The sequence below is a fragment of the Filicampus tigris genome, chromosome 14 (assembly GCF_054856515.1).
Source record: "Filicampus tigris isolate MCC_2025a chromosome 14, RoL_Ftig_1.0, whole genome shotgun sequence".
Lineage (NCBI taxonomy): Eukaryota > Metazoa > Chordata > Actinopteri > Syngnathiformes > Syngnathidae > Filicampus > Filicampus tigris.
The window spans coordinates 19877457-19898651 of NC_141230.1; the positions used below are offsets into that span (position 1 = coordinate 19877457).

Consider the following 21195-nt stretch of genomic DNA (forward strand, 5'->3'; position numbering starts at 1 on the left):
ACTCACTTTGCAACATTTTAATATGATTGCCAATATATTACATGTTGAAATAATACAGCCGGAAAAGAAAAAGCACAGTCATGTTGGTGCACACAGTGATCCGCTACACAAACGGCATTGACATATTCCGCTTTGATGTCGTGGCTGGATAAAGTGCTTTCAACCAAATAAAGCTCTCGATGGCTGTAGGGGCGAAACGGGGGCAGTCCCAAGTCTGTCCAAAGGCTGAGAGCCAAGGCACGGCGGCTCAGACCATAGACGGGGTCCATGTTTTCTTGTCAGCAGTTTTTTATTGATTTTTTTTTTTTTTAACTTGACCTCACAAAAGCCCCTTTCACACTGCCCACCTAAGCCACTTTTCCCAGGACCGCTGTTCTGCGTGTAAGGTACCAACCCCATCTCGACGGGGGACTAGACTCAACCCCGACGGAAAAAACGTGGGGCGACTCTTCGCCGCGCCCAGAACGATTAAGTGCCACCGGTACATTGAAAAACTGCGACCCTTTTATTAGCTTTGGAGGCTCCGCATATAATATATTGTACCGTCATTTTCAGTCAACCACAAAAACATGGCGCGATTGTCAAGAATTAGGGAACGCCCACAAAGGAGCGTAAACAAGCGGAGAGAGTGTAAATATTTGTTGAGGTGTTTGTGTAAACTACCGTTACGCCTCTGTTTACGCCAATTTGCCGTGTAGTCCGCTTGAAAAGGGCGACTTCAACTTCCGACTTGCCCACAACACAAAAACGAGGGGAGAGGAAAAAAAAAAAAAAACATCTTTGCTGGCCAGTGTGAAAGGGTCTACTTCAATTCCCGCATCGAGTGACTCAAGACCTCGAGCCGGGGAACAAGTCATGAAAACAGTTGTAACGAGCCGAGCTGGCAAAGACAAAAACGGGGATTCCACGATACGCGAAAAAGGGACGGAAAGCGTCTACTCGTATGACCGGTTATTGCTGTCAAGGGGGCTCACTTGTCTGTGGCAGTGAACGTTGCTCCGCCGCCGGAGTGCACTAGGTGGCGACATACACACACACACAAAAAAAAAAGAACATTTAAAACAAAGCGCAAACATGTCCCCTTGTGATATCCAGTTATTCCCACACAAAAAAACAAACCAAAAAGATGTCATGTTCAGTTGTTTTTCCTCAACAGACGTACGGAAATAAACAGTCTTTACAATCATGGCTGACACACAGCCTACAATTCTGTTTTTTTTTTGGTCATCCAAATCTTTGATTAGTTATAAAGGCTCCACATTTTGATATGGCGACGTATAAATCAAGGAGTATTAGGGCCACATTGAAAAGAAGAAAAAAAGTTTACTATGAGACTAGAGTTGGAATTGTATGTGAGTAGACGTATTTCTAAAAGACAATGTAATAATAATGGAATGCTTGATTCCAGAGAAATGCATATTGTTGGATTTTTTTTTTAAAGAAAAATGTGTAACGAGAACTTTTTTTTTTTGACTATTATAAAAATTAAGTAGTATTTTTCTAAGAGAAGGTGTAATGTTACGAGAATAGTCTTGAATGTAAATCAAAATCAAAATAACTTTTTTTATGTAAAAAAAAAAATCCCTTAAAAAAATGACGTAAAAAAAAATCTCACTTTCCAGACTGACAAGGACTAAAATGAGATGGGGGGAATCAGACTTTCAAGAAATGACTTTTTATTCAAAGTAATCTCTTTTTAAAATCGAAAACAAATTTGATTCTTCAAAAAAAAAAAATCTTAAAACGCTGTGTTTTCAAGAAAATTCTGCCCTCCCATCTAAAAAAAAAAATATCAAAATTTGCTCTAAAATAAAAAAAAAAACAGTATATTGTATTTTTTTCCCTAAATGTCTTTTTTCCCCCCCTCAAAGTGACTCTTTACTCATTAATTGTTAATTTACCGACTATTTTCTTTATCTTTCTTTTCAACCTGGCCGTAATATTCTGTGCGCCCATAGCATTGTAAACTAAAACAACCAAAAAAGTGCTCTTGGTCTGCTGCACGTCCTAAGTGTTGACCAAGTGGCGTTTTTTGGGGCGAGGCAGCAGCATGGCGTCTTGTCACATTGTAGTTTTTGGGGCCGTCCGTCTATTCTATGGCGGGGAAAAAAAAGGCCTCGCTTGGGACTGCGTCCCTCAGGACCGACTCTGATTGGTGTTGATCATGATGTTGGGCAAAGCGTTGCGTCTCTTGCGCCAGGCTCCCAAGTCCCGAGCGTACCTCTTCATCTGGTGGAACCAGTTCTGCGTCCGGGACTTGTCCGCCGCCCGGAAAACAAAGGACTCCCGCCGGATGTCCAGAACCTCGAAGGTATCCTGGCACTCGGGGTCCATGGACACCACGCAGTTGGCCAGCCGGATGGGCTCGCGCATCACGGCGAACTTGCCGCTGCTCTTGTCCTTGATCAGTACCAGAACTCCGTCTTGGACGCTTTTCCCCGCTTCGCACGCCGGCTCCCCGCCGGGCTGCGTCCTCACCATGAGCAGACTCTGGACGTTTTGGAACTTGAGCGCCTTGCTTCCCTTCTTCACCCACTGCCCGTCGGCCGGCTGCGAGAGCTGCAAGGGGCCCTCCATGACGAAGCGCGTGTCCTCCCGGGTCCAACCCAGCGTCTTCATGGACGCCTCCCGCATCTCGGCGTCCACCGGCTCCCGGTTCTTGCGGCTGTCGCGGCGGAAAGAGCGCAGCGACCACGAGGCCACGCCGTTGCCGTCCTGCTGCTTGGTCTTGGTGTTGATGTGCTCCAGGTGGGCCTCCACGCGGCTCTTGGCCTCGCGGAGCCGCCCGAATTCAGGCTGCTTCTCCGGGGTGACTTTGAGGAGGCGGCTGAGGAGCAGCGGGTACTTGGTGACGCGCTGAAGAGGCGCCATGAGGAACGAGCGGAGGTTCATGCGACGCAAGGCCGTGTTGTCGTTCTGGGAGACGTCCAGGAAGATCCTGAGGGACGCGAAAAAAAACTCACCTGACGGAAGCTGAGCGCAAAGGGGCCGAGGGGTTACCTGAGCAGTTCTTTCTCCTTCTCCAAGGCGTTGAGCATGTTTACGGAGGCCGACTGCTGCAGGCAGTAGGTCTGGAAGGCCGGCAGCATGTTGACGAACTCCAGGAAGATCTCGCCGACGGACACCGTCAGCAGATCCTCGTCTCCCTAAGCCCAAACGCCGGAGTCACTCACTCAGTCGCTCAGTCAGAGTGCCAATGCCGCACTGTGCCAGTGTCCGTTCGGAGTTACGAGACGAAACCGGGGCCGGACTAGAAGAAAGTCGTGGCGGATCCAAAGGGAAGACTTTCTATTGGCTCATCACTTCACTGGCCGTGTTTCAAGGCAGGCTTATGGAGTAAGATTATATATGAAATGAGATTCAGGTTCAAACCAGGTATTAGGGTTTGGGATTAACATTTCCTTAAGAAGTTAAGACAAAGGGTTAGGGTAGCTAGGCTGGGTTTTAATTTTCGGGTTTTAAAGTCCAATTCTGCTTTCAAGCCAGGTTTAGGGTTTCAAAGTGGGTAACTAAACAGAGGTTAGGATTTGAAGACTGTGCAGTGGTTTCAGATGTGAGGGTCTCAAACTACAGTGAAGAGGTCAGTGTAATGTTAGACTTTCAACCGTGGGATAGGGTTGAAAGACAAGGTTCGGCTTTTACATTTGAGTTTCAAATCAGGGTAAGACTCTCAAATGCAGATTTCAAGTCAAGGATGGCGCCTGGCCCCGAAGTGTTTTAGAAGGAATTCAAAAAGATGTCAAGTCGTCAAGGTTAGCCTTTCAAATTTGGGTTGGAGATTAGAGGTTAGGGCTTCAAATCAAAGTTTGGATTTAAATGAAAATAGAGCGTTCCAAGATAGGGTTTGGGCAAAGTAGACTTCCGAGTCAAGGTTAGTTTTTCAAATTTGGGTTTAAAGTCATGACTAGAGTTTCAAGTCCAAGTTAGCTTTTCATATTTGAGTTTCGACGCTGGGTTAGGGTCTCAAACTAGGAATGGCTTTTCAAACTATGCTAAAGCTTTACCACGAAGGATTTCACATTTTGAAATGAGGGTTTCAAGTCTGGCCGTGCCCAAGTTGTCACGGCGTCCGTGTTTTAAGATTGGCCCGGTGAGGCCATGACCTCTCACCTGGTCCAGAGCGTGTTCGATGGCGTCCTGCAGATGTTCCGTGAACCTCTCGTTCACGTCTCCCAGCTCCTGGACGTTGGCGAAGACCACAGCCAGCTGCTCGGCGCTCAGCAGGCCGGCGCCGCGCATGGGTCCGTAGAACTCCTCCTTGATGATCCTCAAGTCCTCGCCGTAGCTGCTCTCCGTGTTCAGGAACTCCAACACGGCTTCCTTACGCTCGGCCCGCAGTTTGGCGCAACGCTCGCACGCGCTCCGGCCCTCCGGAGTCTCGTCCCGCCGGCCGCAATCGGAGCACGGCGCCGGCCTCTTCCAGGCCCGGGAGAGGCCCGGTCCGATGCCGCTGTCCGCCCGCTCCACTTCGGCGCCGCGCCGCTGGCGCCGGGGCTCGGCGCCGTTGTCGTCCTCCTCGCTGAGGCCGACCACGCCGCTGTCGGCGCTCAGGCTGCTGATGGTGCTCCAGCGGTGATGACGACCGCGGCCCGCCCGGCGGTACGAGCCCGGCCGCTCGTCCGAACCCGCCGGCCGCTCCTCGCCCGGCGGCTCCGAGTGGCCGCGGAGCGCTGCCGGAGCTGAGGACGGGACAAAGGGTCACGCGATGTCCCCAATAGCATCACTGCATAATTGTCAACTTATACGTTTTCCCCGTATTTTATACGTTTTTTTTTTTTAATCATTTCAAATTGTGTACGCCGTATAACAATTTTTGTACGGGCGAAAAAAAACAAAACAAAAAAACTCGTTTTTTGTTAGACCGATCTCGTCTTGCCCATTTTTAAAATTAAAAATTCGTTTTTTTGTTAGACCGATCTCGTTTTGCCCAATTTAAAAATTAAAAACTCATTTTTTGTTAGACCGATCTCGTCTTGCCCATTTTTAAAATTAAAAACTCGTTTTTTGTTAGACTGATCTCGTCTTGCCTATTTTTAAAATTAAAAACTCGTTTTTTGTTAGACCGATCTCGTTTTGCCCAATTTAAAAATTAAAAACTCGTTTTTTGTAAAACCGATCTTGTCTTGCCCATTTTAAAAATTAAAAACTCGTTTTTTGTTAGACCGATCTCGTCTTGCCCATTTTTAAAATTAAAAACTCATTTTTTGTTAGACCGATCTCGTTTTGCCCAATTTAAAAATTAAAAACTCGTTGTTTGTAACACCAATCTTGTCTTGCCCATTTTAAAAATTAAAAACTCGTTTTTTGTTAGACCGATCTTGTCTTGCCCATTTTAAAAATTAAAAACTCGTTTTTTGTTAGATCCCGACTGCAAACTTCGGCCGACCTTCACGAGCAAACAAACGACTTTAATGAGCTGGTTAATCGGCTGTCGTAATTGCATTCTGCCAAATATCGGAATAAGCATCAGCCTCAAAAAAATCCTTTGCGTCACAGTAGCTAGTAGAATGTATAAGTCGCTATAGTAACAAACGATGACGCAGTGAGTGAATGATGAACGCCATGTAAAAAAAAAAAAGCGAGTCATGTGCAGAGTCAGCATCACTCACGGTGCTTTCCGGAATTGTAATAAATTACTTATTTTGCCATCGGAAGCTCGATGAGGTTTGAGGTGTCACAAAAGCAAGAAATATTAGCGTCAGTCGTCTTTGGTCAGAAACCGGTGTTTTTGCTGAAACCAACCTATGTTGTACTGCTGATAACAAGAGAAATGCAAAAAGCAAGATGGACTTGTTTTCTGGTCAAAGAAGAGACTCTACTCTTTCTTTACGTAGGTTCTGTGCTTATATTCCGTGGCTCTTGAAAGATCGGTCAAAATGCTCTAAGGGCTGGCAGGCAATGAGTCAAGATCAGAAAATTGGCGTGACCATCTGAAATCGGGAACGGGGAGGGGGTAGATTTTACGGCCCCGTAAATCTACAACGAGGCACGCCGCGTCTCCTTTGTCCTCTCACCGCTGTCTCTCTCCCTCCGATGATGTCGTCCATGCGGCGCGCTCTCCATCTTGGCCTTCATCTCCGGCCGGTTGCGACTGGCCGCGTCGGCCGGCATGGGGTCAGTGCGGCGCGGTCGCAGGCGACACTCGCCGGCTGCCTGCGGCCGCTCGTGCGCGCGCTCCGATGCAGCCGCCTGCGATCGCTCGTACGTGGCGTCTGAGCTGGAACGCCGGCAGGCACCCGGCGGCTGCGGGAAGGGAAAAACGATGCCTGGCAATGTTGTCACGGCAACACAGCAACAACCGGGGATGTCACCGGCACGATGACGTAACCTTTCCAGCGTTCACACAAATGATCGATATCGCGTGTTCTGCTTCGATACAGCGCCGAGGAAAGTGTCGATATGTCTCAATTATCCAAATATTATTTTACAATAAGGGTCAAATATTGAAATTGTGACGTATCGTAATATGCGCGCCTCAAATATTCATATCAGGACGTATAAAATTGTGTTATCGATACGCAAGCCTGAAATATCTATATCAGGGTATACCGTACCGTCTTGTACGGATCAAGTCTCAAATATCGATATTGAGATGTATCGTATCGCATTCCTTTACAATATGGGATTAAAACACTAGCATCAAATATCAATACTGTGACATGGAATTGTTTTATGGAACGGCATCGATAAACAGAACTTTTGTATCGATATCGGCACGTATCATGTTCTTATCCATACACGGGCCTCCAATATCCATATATTCTATTCCAGAACCGACGTGCATCCAATATCCATATTCCGATAACGTAGCGCTACGTTGTTTTATAGTAAAGTAGTGATACACAACCATCAAGTATTGATATTGTGATGTATCATATGTCCTGTGAAAAACACTTACGTCCAATTTTGCCTTTTATAAAAACAATTTTTTGTTTAATTTTCACATAATGGGATGTCTGTAACGCGGAAACCCCATTATAAAAAAAATAAAACGAAAAAAGTATTTTTCACAGGACCGCGCCGATATCCTCTTCTACATTACATTATAAATACACAAACTTCAAAAAAACAATAGTGCGATGTATCGTATTATGTTCTTTTTTGATTCATGATCAACACAATAGCATTTTAATATTGGTACCATGACGTGTAGTTTGAAGTGTCAAATATCGGTATTGTGATTACATCACATATCAAAAATTGACATCATATTTACCGTTATTGTGTTCATTTAGGTACTACATTGATACATCTCAAATATCATTATATTATGACAGAGAATATCATACGCAGTTGTGAAATATAGATATTGTTATGCATCCTTTTGGGTTCTCTTGATTTAATCATGATGTCGTTGGCATGATTACGTAATGTCACAAAATTTCCCAGAGAAGGATTTTTGCGGTCATGCGCCTTGAAATGTGAGGTCTTATCTCCATGATAATTCGAAACATCCCAGGCTGAGAATTCCTCAACATGCTGCATCATTCCCAGAGTTTACACTCTCTCTCTCTCTCTCTCTCTCTTTTTATTTTATTTATTTTTTAACAAGCTTTCAGGGTTCGTCAGGCACGGGCGGGGGTAACAAATCACATTTTACGCTGGGCTTCGGCAAGGGCTGGGGCGAGGAGGCACTTAAAGGGACAGGCGCTAATAATAGCGAGCCGGCACAACTAGCGCTACGTTGACTTGGCTTATTTGATTTGGGAAATGTATGAAGTTATTTTTACGACTTGAAATGAAATTAAATATTTGCTTAGCGGTGGCTAACAGCTTGTATTAAGCTAGTGCTACACTGACTTAGCATCTGTATATTTTGCAGTGGCAATGTAATAAACACCGGCAGCTAATGGCTACCGCTATACTGTGCCCACACTTTTTCAGCCTGAGAGCTACTTATGACATGACCGAGTCAAAATGATCTACCACCTACTAAAAATGCAAAACACATTATTTATAAATACATTGAAAATTATTCGCAGCAACAACAATCCGCCCATTCGCTCCATTCGGCGCGTATAAAACAAGTCGACTTTTTTTGCACACTATGCTAATGCTATCGATATTGCTGTCTTGGTAAAGTCCAAGAACTGTTTAAAAAAAAAAAAAAAAAAAGGGAAGTGAACAGGCCGTGTGTGACGTAGTATGACATGGCAAAAAAAGTTGACTTGTTTATACGCGCCGAGTGGAGCGAATGGGCGGATTTGCGGCGCTTCGCTCCGCGTCCCACCGCTTCAAACGCAACATTCGCGCCACCCCCGCACGCAGCCGCGCCCGCTCGCGCCAACTGCGTTGACTACAATTGAAACGCGCCGCCAGAAACGCTCCCAACGCAGTTGGTGTGAACGTAGCAATGCAGTAGTGAGGACGGATGATAGGCTGGCGATCTACCCCCGACGCCTTCGCGATCGACGTAATGGGCACCCCTGCTGTACTGACTTATTGATTGAGGTAGCTATCAGCTAGTATTAAGACTCATTAACTGTTATCCCTCCCAGTTAGCATGCATATTTGGCATCTGTAGCCATCAGTGGCACCGAATGAGTGTTTACTAACAGCAGCTAACAACTAGCCCTACATTGGCTTAAAATCCTTATTTTGGCTAACAGCGATATATTGGCGTTAGCAATGTATTAGGTAGCAGTGGCTAGCTAATAACTACCGGTAGTATTAAATAGTTTCGGCTACAGCGCTACTTTGACTTAGCATTTGTATATTTTGCAGTGGCAATGTTGTTAAATAGTGGTGGCTAACGGTTGTCGCTATACTGATCTGTCATCAGTACATTGACTTAGCATCTGTATTTTTACTGTAATGTATGAAATGTCAGTGGCTAACACGCCATATTGGCCGAGCATCTGTATAATCCGCAGTATCGATATGTTAAACTGCTAAAGAACAAAATAAAATGGCGACGGCTAACAGCAGTGATGTGACTTAGCGTCTGAGTATTTAGGAATAAAAATCTATTAACAAGCGGTTGCTAACAGTGCTACATAGACTTAGCATGTGCATATTTTGTAGTAAAATTCTATTGACTAGTGGTGGCTAACGGCGTTACTCTGACTTTGTGTCACCTGGAGTGACATGGGTGACGTTCCCGCGATGCCCCCCCCCCCCCCCCCCCCGATGTCTTGGGCCACGGCTGTTACATAATGCTACTTTTAATTTCCTGTCCCCTTCTCACCTTTTTCTTCTTTTTCTTCCGTCGTATTAATCGGATCGGAACGCTAAGCGTTCTTAACGTGAAAACGGTGCGAGTGACTATGCTTGTTTGACTCCGGGAATGCTGCAGAATGGATGGATAGATGGATGGATGGCTTGCCAGGGATGGAGATAATCCCTCTCCCCCCCCCCCCCCCCCCCCCTTCTTTTTATGCATCCTCAGACATTTCCTTCATCGCACACACACACACGCACGCACGCGCATCTATCTCTGCATGGGCACGTGTGTCTGTCGCAGTGTCCTCGCCATCCTTGAACGCCGACAGATCGCAAACCAAGCCGCCGCCGAAATCGCACAAACACGCACGCACGCACGCACGCACGCACGCACGCACACCGAAAAAATAAAATCCTCCTTACGCATTCTCTTGCTTCTTCGCCTTCGCCGCCGCCGTCTTCTTCTTCTGCGGGCGACTGGTGGCCAGCCTCGGCTCCTGCCGCGGTTGCCATGGCGACGGCGGCGGGGAGCTGGCGGGGGGCGTCTCTGTCCCGCTCAGCTGACAGCCTGACGGGGGCCTCGGCGGAGATGTCTGCACTGCAGCTGGTGGGGGGGGCGGGGTTTGTGTGTGTGTGGGGGGGGGGGCGGGCGGCGGGGGCGATGGGAATGGGACAGGGGGTTGCCAATATCACCATGTGTCGTATCAAAATGCAAATGACATATCGATTTTGTCAATGCACAAGAAAAAAAATATTGATATAGTGTTGGATCTTTTTTTTAATCGTTCACTGTCAATCTACAAGCGTCAAATATCGATATCGTGAGCAATCGTATCGTGTTCTTTACGGTACAGTATTGACACACCCGCGGCAAAAATTGATACTGTATTTTGATTTGATGAATCACTTCGATACATAGGCGTATTCAGCGATATCGTTTTATGGATGGCATCGAACGAGAGTGACACCGATATCGTCAAAAACATTAACGACGCATCAGTGCGCAAGTATCAAATAACGTTATTGTATCTCATCAATACACAAATAATCAAATATGATGAAAAGTATTACCATGTATATTATTTTTATGCGGTCCAGTTTCCGAAAACAATCTTGAGAAATTGATATGGAGCTGGCTTACCTCTTCTTGATGAGGTCCAGAGCCGAGCCAATGAGGCCATCCTTCATTTTGTAGATCTTGGCCCCGTAGCTCGACAGGTCCGTTCCCTCCAGGAGAAGCGCAGGGCAGCAACTGGAGGGTCGGCCTTTGCCGTCCCTGCTGGGTGCAAACGGAACTGACCCGACTGGTTCCAGGCTGGACCTCCTACGCCGACCATTATCACTGGCTTCTCCCTGACTCGAAGCTTGCAGTGGGGTCCTTGGAGAGGGCCCTGTGCGGATCGGCGAACCGGTTCCGGTCTCGGAGGTGGGGCGACCCGAGTCCTCAGAACCGGCTGCGGACTCCTGGTTCCGCTCCGTCATCCTCATCCTCTTGAACTCCTCGAAGGTGGGGATGTACAGGCGGCCCGTGGAAATGCTTCGCCGGTGTCCGTTGTCCCCGCCAAAAACGGGGAGCGCCGCGCGGGAGGCCGGAAGCGCCTTTGGGCTACGCGGGGCCCCGTGGAGAGCCAGGTTGGGGCTGCTGTTCTGCCGGCGCAGCTCAAGTCTCCTCAGGACTTCCTGTTTAATCTCCCGCGGGCAGGTTAGACGCATGCTGCCCACCGGCCGGCCCCCTGGGTTCAGTTCCACGGGGGCCGAGTCTGTGGTGCGCAGGGGTAGGGTCTTCAGAGGCTCCACTGCTGCCCGTGCACTCTGGATGCGAAGCTTTTCCCTTAGACCTTTCCTGGCATCCCATTCCTCCACGCCACTGGGGAAAAGCAACTGCGGCAAACAGGGAACATCCTTCCTGCGGGGATTACGTCGGGGGTAGTATTCCAGGCTCTCCGGGTTGGACCCATCTGGGGGCCCGTCGTACCAGTGACTAGCGGCCGTGTAGCGCACGGCGAACTCGCCGGATGAGCACAGACCTGAATCCAGAACCGGGTTCCAGTTCAAGTTTTCCATACTCCGATACGGCCTGCCCCCCGTCGGTACATCTGGAGAATACCCCGGCGCAGTCTCTGCGGCCCCCTTTTGACCAGGGTGATGTCTCAAATTAGACAGCAGGGTGCTGCTGTTACACCGGGACACGAGCGGGTACCACTGAGGTCCAGGGTAGATGGCGGCGGCTCGGTGCCGGGGGAAGGCGCAAAGGGGGGCGGCGGACGGCGGGAGGTGGGAGACGCACGGTTCCATCGCCGAGGGGTGAGGACCGGGCGGGCTGCTAGAGGGAGGCCTCGCATCTGGCACGGCCTTGGCCGAGGTCCATCGCACTTACAAGTCAGCAGGCCTGCAAAGTCAAGGCGTCGGTTTGCCAAGCATCAGCCGCGGTCTTGCTTCTCCTTCGGATGATGTGAGAACTTACCCCGCTTTTGTATCGGTTTTTATTTTTTTTCATCTGGGCTCCCAAGCTTCGGCTGCCGCCCTCCTCCTCCTCCGGCTGCTCCGAGGCTCGCATCCCACAATGCACCTCTCCCGGATGCCTTGGGAGAGAACACACGCCGTAATTTGTTAGAGATCATTTGAGCGAGGAACGTCAATGCCTCTCAATCCTCTCTTTCACGCTGCTTGCTAATTAAAGCCATGACATTTCCGCCTATTTTCTGCGTTCTGTGTGGAAAAACACCTCACGCCAAATAAAGTCACAAGTCCACCCAGAAAAACTCTCCATCTTCCAAGGTAGTACCTGAAGCGGGGTGGGGGCTGTGTTAAAGAGCGTAAAAAAAACACATTCAACACCTGACACTTCTACCAAGCCTGTACGCAGTGTCTCTGCGTGAAACAGACTCGAGTCTAATTAGGAGCAAGTTGATTTGAATTTCCCCACAGGCGACGTGCGGACAATTAAAGGCGAGTAAAAACAATGTAAATTCCTCGCATAACCCTGCGGTACACACATGAATGTAAAGTAGAGCAGCTCCCCACCCCCTCCATAAACCCCCCCATGGGATGCCAGGATGTAGAACAGCGTGTCTGTCAAGTGGCAGTCATTTTTAGACGTGACTCCCATGCAGCCGCTGTCGTCTCCCTGCAGTGCCGAATGATTGACACCGTTAAAAAAAACAAAACAAAACAAAAAAAAAAAAACATTTCTTCTCCGCAACTGCAATAGGAGAGGGCGGGGCATGTTGAAAATGATATGAAATGAAATCTCCCAGGGTTGCCTTTTAGATCTGTAACTATGTCGTCATATGGTAACAAAATGGCGAGAAAAAAAAATGGCCTCTCCAGACTTAAGTGTTTATTTGAGGGACTTTTTTTTTTTATCTGACGATCTTGATCTATGAACATGTCCTCTACCTATGACAAATGCTCTTTTTTTTTTTTTTTTTTTTTTTTTTTTAATATACTTCTAACAATATCTCACTGAAAGTTTTGTAACAGCCTCGCATTATTCTGAGCGTTGTTTTCAATATTTTGGTTCAATAAGTGCACTTGGGATCATTGATGCGTGGCGCTGATGGCACAGCGAGACGAGTCATTACTAAATGATCGCAGAGCGAAATGAGCCTGATGGGAACTAGAATGTCAATGACTGTGTGTGTGTGTGTGTGTGTGTGTGTGTGTGTGTGCGTGCGTGGAGGCGTGTGCGCATGTGTGTGAAATTGTCATTGATTTCTCTTTTCATTCATGATTTTGAGGCTTTACTTCCTGGAACACATGAAACGAAACTATAGGCTTACTGCATGTTGTCATCACCGCAGAAGCTCGTTGTGGCGACTTCAGCACCCCCCACGCCCCCACCCCCCGACATTGACAGTCCACACACGCTCACACACACACACATGAAACACACACACACATACACTATGTATCAGGCGGTGGATGGAAGAAAGCTTTTAGTCCACCCGGTCAAAAAAAAAACATGTTATAATATTAGTAACCCCACCAGATGATTGATTGATTGATTGATTGATTGATTGGTGGTGTATGTGATGACTGAATGAAGAACAAATGCTGTGGATTGATATTCCCTGTCCTTATTGAGCGCTGTTTTTTTTTTGTTTTTTTTTTAGGGGGGCGGGGGGCCTGTTTTGTTCATGTAAATTAACCACAAAGTCAATCATCCCCCCAACCCAAACCCTAATGAGGAGGCGTCCTAGTAGACCTCGGATCAGATGGGACAAATACATAATTGATCCTTCCTGGTCATTCTCAGTGGGCGGAGCCACACCCTTAAATCAAATCCAAATTCCAACCCAAACCCCGAAGCTCAAAGCCAAATGCTAACGCTAAACCCCGCTGACCGCTCGCCCTCAATTCCAAACCCCCTCACCCGAACCACCTAACACAACTCTTAACCTCAAAGCAAAATTGGAACTCCACTAACCCTAATCCTACCGCCAAACCATAACCACAAACAAAATCTCTGAACGACAACCCCCAAACCCTGACCTCAAATCCAAACCTTGAATCCTAATTACACCAAATAAAAATCATCTCTTAACACCAAACCCTAAACAGATTCTTCATCCCCAAATTATAACTAGAATCTCCAAACTAACCAACCCCAAACCCTGACCTCAAAAACCAAATCCTAACCCCCCAAAAAATGTAACCTCAAACCATGATCCCAAGACAACCCAAGCATTTAATTCTAACCATAACCTCAAACCTCCCAGCTCCATCTCCAACCCTAAACCATGGGGGGGAAAAAATCATCCACCATAAAACTCCATCCTAATTCTCAAACCATAATCCCAGACCCTAATCCCAAATCCTAACCTCAAAACCAAATCCTACCCCAAAACCGCGAACCATAATCTCTCACCCTAAACTAAAAGCGCAAACCCTAGTTCCAAGCCTCACCCTAATCTTTAGCCATATGCTAACCACGCAGAGCGCTACGTTCCGTCTAACTGACATCCCTCATATTTCCCAGCATGCACGGCGGCATCAATTATGGAAGCAGCACCTTTTGTCAGATGAAGGGCTCAAGCAGCCATTCAGCCACGTGGAATACCTTTCTCTCACACAACCACCAGCTGCCTTCAAAGTGGTTTTCCTGCCGATGCAACAGAAACCGCGAGACGTTTTTTTTGTTTTGTTTTTTTGTGTGTGTGTGTGTGTGTGTTTTTTTTTTTTTTTTGTTTTCCCGGTACTCACGTTGTGCGTTTGTAGCTCGCCTCCTCGCCGGAGTCCACATGTGAATGAGTCAACGTGCGTGCGTGTGTGCGTTTCGCGTGTGAGATCCCTTGCTGGCCTTTTGTTACGGCGAGCGAGCGAGCGAGGGAGGCCCCCGACTGAGCATGCTCCGGTGTGAACGACCCTGGCGGTTGCCATGGAAACCGGCAATGCTTTTTTTTGTTACATTGGCCTCAATCGTGCGGACAGATATTGACAAAATAAGTTTGGATCTGGCGAGAACTCGTCGGGGGCTTTCATTTGAGATATGACTTGATGTGGTTTGAAGTCATCCGTAAATGCCCCTCCTCAAATAAGACTATCTTGTATTTACTGCTTTAGCACATGTTTCATCATATGAGGATATAGTGACAAAATACGTGCAGCTCTCAGGTTACTAAAATGCCACACTCTCCTCAGTAAGGTTCTTTTGGGGTTTCTCCCTCCCACAAAACATGACCGAACGACCCCCGATACACCCCCCCCCCCCTCACGTCTCGGCGCCCCCACCCTCCCTGCCCGTGGCTGTGACGACCCACACGATGAATAATTGACCCCCCTCATGAATTATCCAGGCGTGAGGAACCGTCTGATCTTGACCCGGGCGGTGTCGAGTGAAGCGGACCTCTCTCAGGGAGGACGTGGGACACACAAAGGCCTGCTCCTATTGGCTCCCAACAAACATGTGACGACTCGTCTTGTTTTTCAACATGGCGGCAGGAGTAAAAGTAACACTCGAGATCGCTTTTCTCACCGGCCACTTCATTAGGTACACCCGTGGCCTATAGACAACAGTAATGTTTTTACTTTTTGGACTTTCAAAAATTATTAAATCATTTTTTTTTTTTTTTTTTTAAATCCAAAACTACTGTGACTTTTTCACCTTCCTTCCCTCCCTCCCTTCCTTGCTTCTTTCCTTCTTCCTTCCTGCCCTCCCTCCCTGCAAAATCACTTGTCAAATCTGACCTGCACCTACAGTACCAGTAGGCATACAAATTGTCCAACATGTGACAAATTAAGATTTCACGCACAAGCTGAAGGGTGTCCTGGGCCTGACCAGGTGGCACACCGCAGCAGCTGACCTGACAGCGAACAGCATGCGTGTAAATGGGTCACAAATATCGGCGTACGCAGGCCAGTTTCTCTCATTCATTATTTAATTTTCCATCTGTAGCGGGTAGGAACGTCCACGCAAGCAGCGCGCTGTTACGTAAGCCAGCGCACGCTAACGCTAACACATTTAGGTCCGTTAAAAGCAAGCTGCGATGATTTTGGTGCGGTACAATCTTACTCTGCGCCAGTCAGGCCCGCTCTCCCGCCACAAGTCTTCCAATTACGTTGCTATATTTGGGCCATAAAAGTAATTTTCAAGAATTTCAACCAAATCACATACACTGTCTTATGACAGTCAGCTAGCTTAATGCAAAACGTAGTCAGACTGATGTGACGGTATACAGCATTGCTGTATTATATTAATATTTGTATACAAGGTTCAGGTAATGGACGCATGGTTGGTAGCAACACATGCAGACAGGCAATGTACTCGCGGGCATGTATTCTTTATCCTCTGTGAAAAATGACTAATATTGCAGCTTGGTTCCAATGGTTTTCTTTGTGTTTCATCGATTATCAAATGAATTGATATCGAGTCCTTGTTTAATTTAACAATGTCCAAATCCTCGCCATTTAAGTAAGCCTCAACAGTAAACATTCTCCGATTTATGTAGTCCTCTGTGAAAACGTTTTTTTCCCCTCAAAATAAGACATTTACAAATATCTGCTTTTACTCTAAAAAACAATGATCAACATTTTTGCATTTTCCGACACATTACCAAACCACACCGAGAACTACATTTTCATTTGTCTGTACTGTCAATTAAAAATGTATTTTTTCAATTGGGCGATTGAAATGAAAAGACATTTTTAATCAGATCCATTATTCGACAAAGTACTCAACAGATTAATCGATGATTAAAATAATTGTTAGCTGCAGCTGGAGTTTTATTAAGTTTTATTTAAGTTAAGTTTTATCAAGTGCAATACTGTTGAGTCATATTTTTCTTATTATAAAATACATTTAAACACGTTACTGCCCATTGATTTGAATGGAATATTTTGAGTTACAACTTCAAACCAAAATGTTTTGCCACAGAAAAAGTCGTTTTTCTTGCGACGCTGTTTGTTGACATTCCAGCTAACAACGGGAATGACAAAGTTCTTTGGTTATCTCCTCACTCTTTGTCTCCTTGGCATTCCCGTTCCGCCACAATCGGTGACCTCGGCGTGCTTCATGGAGGTGGCGTTCCTCCTGGCGAGGCTGATTTACATTTAATACAGAGCTGTGACTCAACTGCCAAAGGAATGTGTGCAGTTAAACCATATTAAACAATTGGTTGCTTATTGTAAATAATACAATATATATAAAATAATTTTTCTTTAAAAATATATATTATACATACTGTAATGACATAGATAATTAGTTACTTAAGTTCAATTAATTAATAGACTTATCAGTAAATTCATAAAATGTATATGTATCATTTGTTATTTTTTCAAAGAATTACATAAATATTAGACATCAATTTTGGGGTTTCTTATTCAATAATTGGGTATTGTAATTCAAATAAACCTTATTCTTTTACATAATGTGTTAGTTACTATTTATAAAATAAACAATTTATAAAACGAGAATCAATTATTCCTGACCTAAAATAATTCACATAAGCATTTTGAATATTCCACTCCAGTAATGCTGCTAATTTGTTTCAATGATGTGTCCGAAAGTCTTTTTTGTTGTTCTTGTCTTTCTTACATTTTTTTGACTGACCTTTTTGTTAAGTACATATTGATAAAACCTCATTGATGTTGTGGTCCGGTCAATGAAGCGAGCAAAAAACAGCTGATGTCAGCCACCGAGCTAATGCTAATGCATGCTAATTGTGTCGCGCGCGCCAAGTGTGGAGTCAACACAGCATGTGGCTCCTTGGCGAGGTGTCAGCATCCCGGGGGGATCCGTCACGTTATCCGCTGTCTGACAACAACACAGCACCACCTCGGCTCATTAAATGCCGGCGTCTCATTGATCCCGCCTGGGAAGCTGCGATGGCTTCAAAAGGAAATTGTTGCCGGTTGTACTATCCGGCAACTATTCTGTGTTTTCCGTGGATGTAAAAACACAAATACAATAGTTGGCTGTTAAAACTGTATTTCACTTTTTTTTTTTTTTTTTTTTTTTTTTTTTTTTTTAAGGCCGATGCTGATTACGATATTTGGCAGGATAAAATTTCAATAACCCATTACTCACCCCAATAATTAAAACATATATAATGAATAAAAGAACTTGTTTTTTGGTCCCTTAACACTTACAACAATAATGAGTTGAATTACAGGCAGAACTTTTGACTGTTTTATGATACTTTGCACTTTAGTATTGGTTTTAACTTTACAACAGAGAGAAAAATTGGCAAAAATCTGTGATTTCCTTTTTTTTTTTGCTGATTTATTTTTTTTTTTTTTTACACAAAAACATAACATTGAACCCAAAAAGTTGCAATTAGCTTTACTTGGGTATAGTTTGCCTCCCAAATGTACAAATAGTAAACCACCCTCCATCGCAGGTCAGTCTCGCTATTTTACAGATTTGTTTTTTTGGGTACAATTTACAAGTATTTTTTCTGCTTCCTGCTTATTTTGGGTGGAATTCCACTGTTGGCCACTAGATGGCGTGACATGACAAACGTGGCATCACTTCCCCAAGACGGGAATGCAAATTGTGAAGTCCAAGAATGCTTCACTTCAATCTGTAAGCACTGCATTTCCCCTTTCTTATGTGTTCTATAATGTACAGTAGTTTGTTGTGTATCTATCTAGGAACGGGGTCTAGGGGTCTCCTTCTTTATTTTGTTTTTTATTAATTGTTCATTTTGTTCCACGTACACTTGTGAGGGAAAACCGAGATTGGAAAATATATATGATTCATTCCTATGCAAGTGTTGTCAGCTGCCATGAATATGACAAGTGTTGACGCACTTGATAGTGAACATGCTTGTCAAAATAATCACCATGCAGTGATAATGAATTGTTACAAAGTAACTGTAGTCAGATTACTTCACGGAGAAGAGTAATGCATTAAAGTAACCATTACTGAAACAAATCGCTAGAGTAACGCGTTACTTTGTGACTTATCGTCACACTTGTGTTGAGGAAAAGGTTATTTTAGGCCATAAAATAACATTTGTATGTTGTCAGAAAATTGTCAGCAAAAATGACCCTACTAATGACATTCGATATTTTGTCATTTAAACACTACATTTTGCCCACAGAATTTGATTTCATCTTACAAAAAGGCAACAATTGACCACAAAAAGTTGAAATGAGGCGCAGAGGGTTTTTCATGGAGGCATTTGGCACAAAAATGCACATTGAAGTACAATATATTTGTCCAGTAAAGTGGTCGTCACCTCACGCAAATATGCAATATCCTGCATATCTTTCTTTCAGAGAAAGGTTATGTAAGGCCAATTAAACGTGCCATTTCCCCCTACACTGCTGCATTATTGCAAGAAAATGCCAGGGATGCTTAACGTTACGCGTACTCACTGTGGATTAGTTGGGCTCCGTCACCTCCATCGCGTGAGGCGGATGGCAGGTTCCCTTCGAGTCCTGCGGGGGGGCGGAGGCTAGGCTCGCCGGCCACGTTGAACAAGCCAGTCGCTCCTGCTAGTAAGACTAGATATTTATTTTTAAGATAGAAATTAAAAAAAATAAATGAACAAAGCTGAAGAAGAAAATTGCGTTCCGCCAAGGATCCTTTCCACGCGACCTCTTTCTTTGCGGCTTTCTCCTTGGGAACTGTGCTGCGTTCAAGTACGCCTCGTAAAAATGATAATGTCAAATTGGGGCATGCGTTCAGCCACTCTGGTCAACCAAAACAAAACAAACAAAAAAAAACATTCTCGAGTTCAGATCCAAATTTAGAAACACTCCATACTCTTATTTATGGCTTTTAAACAGCAAGCGAAGCGAAGAAGATGCAAACAGCAACCAACCTAACGGAACGTTTTAAAAAAAAACACATCAAAGACAATTACTTTTCAAATAAACATCAAAGACAATTACATAATAATTACACAGCGAAAAGAGGACACTTAGTATTTTATTTTCCTATAAAATTGCTGCTTAATGTTTAAGAATATCGATTGGCCAATGAGCCAATTTGTTAGCATTTGAGTCTGTTGCTGATAGTTACTGTTGAGTTGTTTTCACTACTGCTTGCTCTAGTGTCAACAAAAACAAACATTTAGTTTGTAATGTGTTTCATGTTTGCAAAAATGCGCATGTTTGGTCCATTAAAGTTTTGAAATCATCTTTGTTGATAAAAAAATGTGTAAAATCAGAATTCTTTCATATTTATTGAGGCTTGCTGACGACTGTTAGCTAGCTTTGATATTTACAAATAGTAGTAGTTGCGGTTTCAAAATCGTCTTTGACGTTTACAAAAATTTGGACGCTCGTTTGACTGTTACGAAAACGTGTACAGTATGTATACCTTCGTTAAAGACTGAAAACAGTGTTTGATATTTACGTATATCTGTTCGTTAGGTCACATAATGTTTGTGATCGTAGGCTGATGTTTGTACGAACACAAACAATAGGTTCTAAATTATCTTGGATTCTCATAAAAAAGATGTACAACCAGAATCGTCTTTAATGTTTATGATTATGTGTATGACAAATCAGTGAGCAGGAAACAAAGATGTTGGCTTCATTTCTTTGACTACAGCGCCTGGAAAGAGGCTCTTGTCAACGTTGTGGACGGTTGCCCGGAAACCCAAACCTCCCGCCACGTAGAGGGCAACCCCCACAGTGGAGGAGGATGATGATGACATCACTAAAGCGGAGCTAGCCCACAATTTCATAGTGCTCCAAGCAAAATTTGATTTTGGGGCCCTGTATTGATTTTGGGGGGCACCATTTCTGCCAATGATATTGATTTATTGAGTCTGACTGGTGATTTCTCTTGGGGGGCCCTAAGCAGGTGCATAGTTTGTATAGAGGATGGCACACCAGCCACAACCACCTTGGAAACCGGAACCCTGCTGGCTTTCCTGTCACGCTCAATGAAAGTGGGCCCGGCAGCCATTGAATGACAGACAAATGATATACCATACAGATGCTTTGTCCAAGTAAGATAAATCCAAGCGCAAAGTGGCCAAGAGCCGATTCTTGTGTCACAATGTTGATCCTTTAGCATTGGGGCAGCAGATGGACCCTCGTCACTCAAGGCTTAGTGTTCATTAAGCGTTTAAAAACAGGAAAAGAGATTATTTCCTGATTAGCCTCTTTTTGCTGTCCCTTTACATCCCAGTCATGCTGCTCACCACTAGAAATCAGTCTGTGGAGATTGGGATTGACTTTCCAATGCTCGGTAAAAACAAGGCAAAAGCATGCTAATGATGCTACTGCCACACGAGAAAAAAAATAAAAACTTCAGTATCGCATGATGTCATGTTTTAATGTGATAAGATGCATGTTAGAACGTGATAAATTTCACGTTGAAACAAGCAATTCCTTCCGGGTCAGAAAACTTGAAACTTAGCATGTTAAATATTTAACTTTTTTCTGGTGTTGCAGCAATACGCGTCCTTGCTGTGAAACCTTAGTCCAAAAATTGCTAAGTCTTGTCCCATATTGAGCAGCTATTTTGAGTAAGAATTGATCAGATGTTAACATGCTAACAGTCGATATGCTATTATATAGCAAGATAGCAACCCCGGGTCAAAAAGTGCTCTATCACATTGATAAGGGTTT

The 21195-nt window shown here is 44.9% G+C and overlaps 1 protein-coding gene across 2 annotated transcripts; it reads right to left on the minus strand.

The window, feature by feature from the left end:
• Positions 1-2: 2 nt before the first annotated feature.
• arhgef49 (Rho guanine nucleotide exchange factor 49) lies at positions 3-19449 on the minus strand. Of its 2 annotated transcripts, none has more exons than XM_086051603.1 (8): positions 18985-19449; positions 11627-11744; positions 10304-11551; positions 9586-9766; positions 6015-6243; positions 4111-4679; positions 3001-3146; positions 3-2938 (listed from the first exon to the last, which is right to left on the minus strand). In XM_086051603.1, exons 3-8 carry the CDS (start codon positions 11455-11457, stop codon positions 2137-2139), a joined length of 3081 nt encoding a protein of 1026 aa, XP_085907729.1. In that variant the 5' UTR covers positions 11458-11551; positions 11627-11744; positions 18985-19449; the 3' UTR covers positions 3-2136. The 2 variants fall into 2 exon arrangements, with proteins under 2 accessions (XP_085907729.1, XP_085907730.1); XM_086051604.1 differs by lacking the exon at positions 18985-19449 and adding an exon at positions 14368-14596.
• Between the last annotated feature and the right edge of the window lie 1746 nt (positions 19450-21195).

Excerpts from the sequence above, each read along its gene's own strand:
- arhgef49 (XM_086051603.1), bottom strand. The coding sequence starts at position 11,457 with ATGGAACCGTGCGTCTCCCACCTCCCGCCGTCCGCCGCCCCCCTTTGC. Across the intron at positions 9,767-10,303 it reads CTGGACCTCATCAAGAAGAG|CTGCAGTGCAGACATCTCCG; the intron begins GTAAGCCAGCTC and ends CCCCCCCACCAG. Across the intron at positions 2,939-3,000 it reads AAGGAGAAAGAACTGCTCAG|GATCTTCCTGGACGTCTCCC; the intron begins GTAACCCCTCGG and ends CGCGTCCCTCAG.